The following is an 11,198-nucleotide window of genomic DNA, read 5'->3' as shown; positions in this document are numbered from 1 at the left end:
AACGGCACCCTCTATTTTTCTCACAAAAGAAGAACAGTTTGATATGAGATACTTGAAGGGATGATGACTGATGAGACTGATGGCCAACTAGATGATACTCTACTTAACTTCATTACATTTCACATTGCATTACACATCAATGAGCTAGTTAGCTAAATTCATTATTTTGATTGGTGTTTCTTGTCTCTACCTTTAAGAAAGACAACCCAAACAGACATTCCATCAGTCTCTTGTCTATATTGTATCATCTTTAAGAATTTTAAATGTAGTTGGATTCGGTTTAGTAGTTGGACTCGGTTTAAGTTTGGATGATCCTTCTATTTTTAAGAAATCCTGACCCTTCAAGAAATCTTCTCCAATTAGAAAACCAAACGGCATGCACCAACTCACGTTATTTCTCTCAGCCCTTTCTCTGTCTTCAAAAACCATACCACCTCCGTAGTTACCTTCGAACAATTAAACCACCAGATTCGTAATTTTAATGTTTTGATGAGTTTAGTATTTCGTTTCATCGGAGCGATCTCAATTATTATGTTGGAAAAATTGGGTCTAGGCTTTTCCTGTTTCGATTTTTAGCGTTTGTTTGTTGTTTCGATGTTTAGTGTTTTTATTATTATTCTTTTGTTTGTTTTGATTGTACTTTTTGTTGTTGTTGTTGTGATCGTAGAGTTTTTGTTTCTTGGATTTTCCTCAAATGGCTGGTATTAATGATACGCCATTTTCTCCCATGGCTAGTATCCAACCTATGCGGGAATTGTCTCCCGAGGAGGAGGAGAAGATAATAAGGAGAAATCTTAAACTTAGAGACATATTAATTAGCAGAAAACTAGATCTTCTAGAAAGGTATTTTATTAGATTTTTTTAGATTTTGTCGAATTTTTTAATAATTTTATTATTGGTTTGTTCATGATTTATGATTCAATATTCTCTTATTGTAGAGCTGCTAAAGCTGCGGGACGCCCTTTCAAAAGGTAATTAAACAGTTTGTTAAGTTTTGGTAAATTCCTGTGTTCTGCTTTCATTCATTCATCACATCTTAATTTATACAAGACCAAACTTGGGTTACAAGGCACAAACCCTAGACCTACCGACTTGAGACCGATTACTTGGGTCTCAAGTTTGCTACTTACGTAAACCGACCATCTGCATGGACTATCCAAGTTGGTCTCAGAATCCAGACCGAATACGTAAGACTCAAGACACAGTCTTGAGTCCAAACACTACGTATCTCCTAATACCCCCCTCAAGACGGAGCATGTAGGTCACAAATGCCCATCTTGGACAAAAGATCTTGAAATTGAGCTTTCCCTAAGGATTTGGTGAAGATATCTGCCAATTGCACCGCCGTAGGAGTGTAAGAAGGTGATATAATCTTCTTTAGGATAGCATCTCTAACAACATGACAGTCCACCTCTATATGTTTTGTTCGTTCATGAAAGACTGGATTCTGAGCAATGTATAATGTTGATTGACTATCACACAGGAGCTTCATTCCATGCGCATGTCGAACCCCCAAATCACCAAGTAACTGTTTCAACCACTTCAACTCACATGTTGCTGCCTCCATGGACCTGTATTCTGCTTCAGCTGAGCTCCGAGAAACAGTTGGTTGCTTCTTTGTCTTCCAAGACACCGGTGAATTCCCAAGACGAACAAACCATCATGTCAATGAACGTCTAGTCAAAGGACAACTTGCCCAATCTGAGTCACACCACCTTTGCAAACTTAGGGTACTATCAGAGCGCAACAAAATGCCTTGCCCAAGATTCTTTTTCAAGTATCTAACCACTCGAAGTGCACCTTCCCAATTTTCTATTCTCGGTTTTTGCATAAACTGAGACAGCGTATGCACCGAGTATGTAAGATCAGGTCTAGTCACTGCCAAATAAATCAGTCTACCAGTTAGTATTCTATATTTCTCCACATCATCAAACAAATCTCCCTGCGCCAAAGCAAGACGATGATTAGTCTCCATTGGAAACTCAGCAGGTTTAGCTCCTAATAAACCCGTTTCCATGATAATATCCAATGCATATTTCCGTTGGCATATATAAATACCCTGTTTACTGCGAGTTATCTCCAAGCCGAGAAAATATTTCAGTTTTCCCAAATCTTTCATCTTGAAACATTGTCCCAAGTATGATTTAAATTTATGAATCTCCACTAGATTATTCCCTGCAACAATCAAATCATCTACATAAACCAAGACATTAAGCTGCATGTCTCCCTTGGTCATAGTAAAAAGAGAGTAGTCTGAGTATGCTTGCCGAAAACCATATTTCTTCAAGGCTGTTGACAGTTTTGCAAACCAACAACGAGGATCCTGTCTTAAACCATATAATGATTTCTTCATTCTACACACCATATTTGTCTTACCTTTGGAAAATCCAAGTGGTATCTTCATATACACCTCTTCCTCCAAGTATCCATGAAGAAATGCATTATGTTCATCCATCTGATGTACTTCCCAATGTTTAACTGCTGCGACAGCTAGAAAAGTACGTATCGTTGTCATTTTTGCAACTGGTGCAAATGTCTCTTTGTAATCCAACCCTTCAACCTGATGATTTCCAAAGATCACCAATCGTGCTTTTAATCGTACCAACTTCCCATTTTCATCATACTTCTCCGTGTAAATCCATGTACTCCCAAGTGCTCTCTTGCCCGGCGGTAACTCTTGCAATTCCCAGGTACCATGTTCTTCCAAAGCTCGGATTTCTGCTTACATGGCTTTCCTCCACCCTGGATGCTTCATGGCTTCTTTAAAGTCGCGCTTCATGGCTTTCTTATGCACAACAGAAAATTTATCACAACTAACATAATATGTCAAAGGATAAGGCGTACCTAAGGATGATGATTGTGTAGAATGAGGACGAGGTAGACTATATTCTCGAATGGTGTGCGTCACAAATCCTTTGAGTCTGCTAGAAGGGATCTTCTGACGCTTCCCTTTACCCATGTCACCCTCAACTACAACATCATTGCGAGAAGCAATATTTTCTTCATGTTGTTTCGGAACATCGTATTGTATTCTCTCACCCATACCCTCAGACTCAGCTGAAATACCAGCCCCGTCAGTCTCAGTAGAAACACCAGCATCCTCGGTCTCGGCTGAAGCACCAGCATTGTCTGTCTCAGTTGAAACTCCACCTTGAGGAGCTAATACTGCTTCTTCTCTGTTTTCATCCTCACTCCAGTACTCATCAGGACTGGACTGAACCCTCTCAGCCGATACACCTTGCATATCAGTCGCATATGAAGCGTTAAATCTCGACTGCATCATCTCATTCTCCATCTTACTCGATACACCATCAGTCTTAAACGGAAATTGATGTTCAAAAAACTTGACATCTCTTGACACCCGAAATTGTTTCGTGTCTAAATCATATACTTGCCATGCCTTTTTACCAAACGGATAACCAAGGAAGACACACCTTCTTCCTCTACTCGCAAACTTATCCCCTTTACTACTTTGATCATGCACATAGCACAGGCATCCAAATACCTTCAACTGATAATATGGAGGCTGTTTTCCAAACAAAATTTCATATGGAGTTTTATGATCTAAAATAGGTGTAGGTGTACGATTGATTAAATACGCAGCCGTCAATGCGCATTCCCCCCAAACCTTATTGGAAAATTGGCTTGAAATCTCAAAGCCCTTGCCACATTCATTATATGTTGATGTTTTCTCTCAACTCTTCCATTCTGTTGTGGTGTACCTACACAGGATGTCTCAAACACTATCCCATTAGTTCGAAAGTATCCACGCAATGCATTGAACTCAGTTCCATTATCACTTCTAACAATATTGACTTCTTTATTAAACTGACACTTCAAAAGAGCAATGAAGTTAAGAAATGTCTGTTCAACTTCAGTTTTGTTTCGAAGCAAATAAATCCACACACCTCTTGAAAAATCATCTAATTTGTCAAAAAATAATGTGCTCCACACGATGACTGAGTCTTATACGGACCCCATAAATCTATATGAACCAACTCAAAATTACAACTGGATTTACTAAGACTACTAGCAAAACTACTCCTATGATGTTTTGATCGTGGACAAATATCACAAGCATCATTATTCTTCTTTATTAACCTACTCACTCCTTGTAAATTCTGCAAAACTTTTTCTGAAGGATGTCCCATACGCCGATGCCATAGCTCATATGTATCTCCACTAACAGCTATAACTTCAACTTGAGGCACAGCACAGAAAATATACAGTCCACCTTGTCTCTCAGCCACTCCAATCATCCTCCTCGTCAACCGGTCCTGTATAAGACATAAACTGTTAGTACATTGGATAATACATCTTTTCTCATCAATAAGTTGTGTAACCGAAATTAAGTTACAAGTTATCTGAGGCACATAAAGCACATTCTCTAGTCTCAAACCCCCAGGAAGGATAACCGTTCCTATCTTCTCAGAAAGTGCATACTTCCCATATGGAAGTCCAATAGTGCATGCCTTAATATCTTTTATCTCTATCATTTCATCCCTTTTATATGTGACATGATTTGTATCTCCCGTGTCTACAATCCAAACAGTTTTATTCTTCTTACCTTGGAGCTGAGGCGTAGATTTTCTTGAGTTTAAAAACTCAAGCACCTGTTGAAGCTGTGTTGCTGTGACTCCGGTCAAACCTGAAGCTTCTGATGAGGACGCTCCACCTGACTGCCTTGTGTCTAATATATTAAGGGTGTGTGCTCGAACCTGGTTGCCTGCACCTTGTCCTCGACCACCTCTACCACCGGTAAAGTTAGTGCCACCACGCCCTCTACCATTGGTTCTGCCTCCTCGACCAGATCCTCTTCTGCCTCTAGGTCTGTCTCCCCACCATTCTGGGTATCCAATACGTTGAAAACACCCATCCTATGAGTGTCCATCTCTACTACAGTACTTGCAATGCTTGTTAGGATCATACGTATTGTTGAGTTGACGTTGATCAGATTGTACTCTGAATGCCATCACATTGTCATGTACCTCCATAGACATAGCTACTTCTCCTATACGCAGACGCTCCGAATTCACCATTGTCTGGTATGCTACATCTGTTGATGGCAATGGGTCTATAGCTAACAGTTGTTCACGCACGGAACTATACACAGAGTCTAATCCAATCAAAAAATAATGCAGAAAGTCTTCTTCTCTTAACATACTTACTTGTGATGCGATATCACAAGTGCACTTACCACACTTGCAATGAGGTACCTTCATGTATGTTACCATCTCATCCCATATCTTGTTTAATCTCCCAAAGTAATCATCTACACCTTCTGCTTTCTTTTGTTTGCACTCACTTAACGAAGCTTTCAGCTGACAGATTCTTGTTCCGCTTACAACACATTATCTTCTCTTCAACTGTGTCCACAACAAGTTTGCATTATCATAGTCTCCCAAGCTCGATCTAATTGATGAATCTAACGTGTTGCTAATCCATGAAACAAGCATTGACTGGACAGCAATCCACTCTTCCAACTGGTCACTATCTTCAGGTTTTGTGATTGTTCCATCAACAAAACCAAACTTCCTTATAGCTATCAATGATCTTCTTATGGCTCTAGCCCATTCATCATAGTTAGTCCCCTTTAGAACAATCGGCGTGATGATGATACCTGGACCATCACTCGATCCTAGATGGTAGACTGGATTCTTCTTCTGCATATCACACTCTATATTTTTCCCTTTGGATGAATCTGTTTCACCATCCATCGTTTTCTTTTAGGGTTCTTAACCAGCTCTTGATGCCATGTTAAGTTTTGGTAAATTCCTGTGTTCTGCTTTCATTCATTCATCACATCTTAATTTATACAAGACCAAACTTGGGTTACAAGTCACAAACCCTAGACCTACCGACTTAAGACCGATTACTTGGGTCTCAAGTTTGCTGCTTACATAAACAGACCATCTACATGGACTATCCAAGTTGGTCTCAGAATCCAGACCAAATACGTAGGACTCAAGACACAGTCTTGAGTCCAAACACTACGTATCTCCTAATACAGTTGATTATCATTCGTTTCGATGTCGCCATTTTGTATCGTTGTTTATTAAACTCCAGTGGTTTCTGTCGTTTTTGTATGCTAAGCTCTTGTTTGTGCAGGGATGCTAATAAAATTAAAGGATACTAGTGTCACGCCCGTGCGTTGCACGGGCTTACATCTTAAGCATAGGTACCATACTATAGGCTCATTATTTATTTTTAAGGGGAATTTAATAGAGAACAGTGCGATTTTGTTCCCCGATTAAGTCGATGAATTATAGCATACTCCATTACCACCACTACACCGCCTTATGATACAGTTGTGGCAATTTAATCAATCCTCTTTTAGTTTTTAACCATTCCCAATACCACCATCATAACAAATTCCACGTTTTGAGATCATAAAGCCTCTACATTTCATGGAAAACAGATATAAACTTGACAAAAAATGAATATACATTTGGTTCTGCGTGGCTTTCGTCTTCTCTATAAATTCAAGAGCACCGGATCTCCTCCAACTCTATTTACTCCATTCGTCGTTTTCTTCTTATTAATCAGCAGTTCCCAATTTTGGTCTTTTAACTTGCTAAGATAAGCTTCTCTTTATTATGTAACTCCACATCCTTTACCATTATAGGTTTCTCTCTGTTTAGCAATTCAAACGCACTCCCCATTTCTCTTTAATTTTTCGAGGGCAATAAAAAACATTGCGGTTCAGAATTATCTTGATCAAGTAGGCCGATCTCATTTCCGTCATAGTTTGTATTCCTTTCCATTTAACCCAAAGAATCTTATGTGCACAAATATAAAAAGAAACAACTGGAGATCGTAGCAAGTGAGAATTGATGGTTACTTTTCTAAATCAGATTATCTACAGTTTATTATTGATTAATATTATATAATCAAATGTTCCTGACTGCGAAATAATGCAAAATGATAATAAACAACTCTTACTGCTCAATAACAACAGTATAATAGTGGTAATATTATTTCAGTTTCCATCTGCATTGAGCTGCTATATCATTGTGTTTTTTCAGGAAAGCTAAAAAACTAAGTTCTTTCGAAACAATTTTGTACCAGTCTAAATTTAAAGGTGATGGCAAATGCTCGAAAAATATAGTCCAAAATTATTGGAAGCAGAGAAAAAATAAGAAGAGATAGAAAGGAAATCACACTTACAGTCAGCATAGTGGTGTTTTTAACTTCACGGTTGTTAGACTTAACATAGCCTCATCTTTGAGATAACTGTGTATGAAAATATCTTTGGACATCCCAGGGAGCCATATATACCTACAGGGAAGTATGAAGTGATTCGTCTGCCTTCTCCAGTACTAAATACTTGATATCTCTCCAAGTTCTTGTCTACAGTAAGAAAGAATAACGTAGGCGCATTTGCACCAACAACAGCAGCAGGATCGTCTCCCGTTGTTCTTGAAACATAAGCAAGCATACAAATTTATGACCGGAGAATGTTTTAAATAAAATTCGCACCAAAAATATGCAAGCATTACCTAGTCCTCCATAACGGTTAGAAGCATCAGGACTTCCAGGATAAATAAAATACGGTTTACAACACCCCAGACAGAGGAGGCAATTCATAGTTGGCTATCATTGCCCTGCGAAAACTTAACTATAACAGCTTGGGAACATTCTTTGTGCAACTCATTCCAGCAGCGACATTGTTGAGAACAAATAACTCTAGATACACCATCATAATAAAAACAACTCAAGAAAAAACAACCAACTAATCCCTTCAAACTCTGGTGTGTAACCTCGGTAGAGAGTACATTGTTTGGATATTGTATCTGGAGTAGTTTTTCAATTACTAAATGTAACAAAATGTTAAGTAAATACTAAAGCATATAGAGAACAGATAAATATAAGACTGTATACCCAAAGATCAACTATACTTACATTGTGATCTTAACTTTCTAATATACCTCAAGGTAAAAATGTTGTCAATAATGTGAAGCCTTTTAATTGCCGATTCTTTCTTGCCCGTCCATCCAAAACAGTTCAATACTTGATACAAATCCACATTAAGAAGGGTTGTACATTTTTATCATTTACCATTCACGCTAAATTATCAATAGCATGAATTATTCGAAGCAACTAAATCAATTGATAGTATGTATATGTTCAAAAATAAATTTAAGGGCCAATACATAGCAGGGAATGAATCACAACAACCTATTTGAGACATCAAGGGATCACATCTCTCAATTGTAAACTCAAACTGCAAATCTTGAGACATGAAGGAGGTCATTGTAAACTAAAACTGCTAGCTCACAATTCTGCAGTTCTTTTAAACCCACCTGCATAATTGTTAAGCTTTGGTCCTAGGGTTAACTTAATGTCGCTTACCCTTGCTAGACGAACAAATTCTCGCTATCTTCAAACGTCCTAAGCAACCTGCTTAATTAGCGAGTCTTGAACTCCTCTCTCTCTCACGCAAGAAGTTGATCCAGTATTTTGAAAAAAATTAAAAGGAGTAACAAAAGCAGTTTAAGCATGAAAAAGCAAAAGAAATAGCAAAAATCTTTGTAGGTCTGGAATTTGAACGTATCCAGTGGGACTAATTATTTATAAGAAAATAAGTCAATCTTATTTGCAAAACAAAAAAAAAAGATCAATTTTGTAATGCACAGAGAATTTCTAGGTGCGATTTACTTGACCAATGTTTATGGATTATTGGATCCCAAAAACTGATTGACAAACTCCAACTGAGATGTATAAAAACTTACCGGCGTAAAACCCTAGGATCTCTACGTTATCAATCACGGATCGATACACCATAGTCTTCATTCTCCGTTAACAGCAGCAGCAGTACCTTTATCAAAAAAAAATATATCAAAATACAGAATCAAAGAAGAATTACTTTTCCGCCTGTGTTACGTGTAGGGTTTCATGAGAAAGAGAGACGGATAAGGAAGAGGAAAGCCGGCCGGGGTTTATATTAAGATTTTTATATTTGTTGGGAAGGTACTCATCACTCGCCAAATTTGTGTGCCGCATAAAACACCAAAAAGATCTCAAAACCATCGATTGTTATTGGTCTATATTCTCTCAAGTGGGACCAGAATCTGTAGAATTCAAGCTTTGTTCAGCTTTTAACCACAGCTCTTTAAATTGGACTCAAATTATATATACAATGATTGGCTCCTTGACTCTCCAAGAGAGATGACACAATGTTTTTGATGATTCCACGAAAGCCGCTACTGCAAGAAAGGAAGCTATTGGAGTGGAGGTGTGTTAGTAGTTCTTCAGCTTTGCTTATCTAAGTTGGTGGCAATCACTTCCGTAGTAAATATTACTCAATTATCAATTGAAAATTCTCTTGCTGCCACTACGATATAAATGTTCTCCTTTACTCATAAACCTAGTTTGTAATTTGCCTTTGTTTTGTAAGGAACGAATGATTTATATTTGCCATTACTTTGTAAGGAAAGAATGAATTATATTCGCCAGTACTTTGTAAGGAATGAATTATATTTAGTATGTAGACTTCCGTACTCAGCTCACTTAGAATCAGTCTCTTTTTTTTATTATCATTGGTAAATTCGAATATTTCATTTATTCTGATTTTCTGAGTGAAGTTTTATGAAAATGTTCAAGATTCATCCGCAGTTTCCTTACGAGAAGTAGTTGTGCGTCAAGCTTCCCTCATTCGCCACAACTCAGTGTGACTGGTAAAGCAATTGTAACTGGTAAAGGACCTCTAGAAAACCTGGCTGATCATCTTGTTGATCTTGTTAGTAACAATGGCCATAAATTTTGCCCCTGGAAATTAAATATAGAGGCTATGTAAAAAGTTAGTTCATCATTCATTCGTGAGTTAGGTTGTTCTTAGTAACTGTTAGATCGGCCAAATTGTGATTTAAGAACACGTTGTGGCACCTATTTAATTGATTTAGGGTACATTAATTAAATGTCCCTATAATAGAGGCCCAACAAAAATACCCTTCCTCTAAATAAATATACCCTCCTCTAAACTATCCGGAATGTCAGATTACGATTTCGCCCCTCAATATATTTGAGGGTTATAACGTTGGAGACTCCTTTAGTGCACTAGCTGTTTCAAACCCATTTCACGTCTTTCTTCTCTCCTCTTCTTCTCCTTCGTGCAGTTACTGAAACTGCAAAGATTTTGAAATTCAAAACTGAAAAAAAAGTCGAATAAGATCTTAAACAAAACCATTAATCTATATATATCATCAACCTACTTATTTCAATAATCTTTACTTTAAGAAATTCAAAAAAAGGTGAAAAAAATGATCGAAAATTAGGTATTTCTGAGTTTCAAGAACAAGAGAGAGCTTAAACAGGTAAAAACCCTAAAATCCCTTGTAAATCTATTATATTCTGTGAAGATTTTCTATTAATTTTGATTTAATACAGATTTACTATTTCGATTTTCAAACCAGTTTTAATTTATGGAAAAAGAATTGTTGCATGTAAGATTTATCATCAATTCCTACTGCTAATATGTTTGATTTGATTTGGTATGTTGTTAGTTTGGTATCGAATTGATTTTGATTTTAGGTTAGTTTGACCTGTTTTCAAAGGTTGGAGCGGTTGTAGTTTCAGAAGAATGAGGTAAGAAGTGATTTCTTCTGTCGATTTTGATTTTGACCCAATCTATTGTTCTGTGTGTGTATTCTTCAGTATTTCCATGTTCATCTCAAAAAGTTCTGCAAAATAATCAAGTTTCAGTTGGATGTTGATGGTAATCAGGGGTCAACAATAGGAGTTGATCCCATGAAATGAATATGTTCTGGAAATATAAGTTAATAGATAGGAAGAAATAGGAACAATAGGACTAATAACTTACAAAATCATGTCCTGGAATTTTCGTTGAAGAATTTTTTTTTTGAGTTTGGTTCTGCTTCATCAAAGACTATATATGAACAGGTTATGGTAATTGTTGTTAGTGATTCTAAATGACTGAATGAGCCACAACTAATAACTTACAAAAGAATTTGTTTTGAGGTTTGTTCTCTTTCATGTACGGATAGATATGGACAAACTGTGGTAATTCATGTTATAGTTGTTGTTGTTGGTGTCAACAACAGTAGTTGATGCCATATTATACCAGTAACATGGTTCAACAATAGCAGTTGATGCCATAAAACAGAAAACCAACTATAATTATACAAATACAATGAGATCAACAAAAGTAGTTGATCACATAAAATGGAATCAACAATAAG

The 11,198-nt window shown here is 37.1% G+C and overlaps 1 protein-coding gene across 2 annotated transcripts; it reads left to right on the top strand.

Moving 5' to 3' along the window:
* The first annotated feature begins 441 nt into the window (after window positions 1–441).
* On the top strand, window positions 442–2,024 carry LOC113321512. 2 transcript variants are annotated; one of them, XM_026569422.1, is made up of 4 exons: window positions 442–547; window positions 668–843; window positions 939–971; window positions 1,484–2,024. In XM_026569422.1, exons 2-4 carry the CDS (start codon window positions 695–697, stop codon window positions 1,836–1,838), a joined length of 537 nt encoding a protein of 178 aa, XP_026425207.1. In that variant the 5' UTR covers window positions 442–547; window positions 668–694; the 3' UTR covers window positions 1,839–2,024. The 2 variants fall into 2 exon arrangements, with proteins under 2 accessions (XP_026425207.1, XP_026425208.1); XM_026569423.1 differs by having other exon boundaries at window positions 453–843.
* Window positions 2,025–11,198: the final 9,174 nt, after the last annotated feature.

The sequence above is a fragment of the Papaver somniferum genome, chromosome 11 (assembly GCF_003573695.1).
Source record: "Papaver somniferum cultivar HN1 chromosome 11, ASM357369v1, whole genome shotgun sequence".
In the NCBI taxonomy this organism is placed as follows: Eukaryota; Viridiplantae; Streptophyta; class Magnoliopsida; order Ranunculales; family Papaveraceae; genus Papaver; species Papaver somniferum.
Note: the sequence above shows the minus strand (reverse complement) of the source record. Positions and strands in the feature narration are given on the sequence as shown.

Bases quoted from the DNA above. Each gene is read 5' to 3' on its own strand.
- LOC113321512 (XM_026569422.1), top strand. From the start codon at position 695: ATGGCTGGTATTAATGATACGCCATTTTCTCCCATGGCTAGTATCCAA. The intron at 844-938 runs GTATTTTATTAG...CTCTTATTGTAG, and splicing joins AAACTAGATCTTCTAGAAAG to AGCTGCTAAAGCTGCGGGAC. The intron at 972-1,483 runs GTAATTAAACAG...ACTATCACACAG, and splicing joins GCGGGACGCCCTTTCAAAAG to GAGCTTCATTCCATGCGCAT.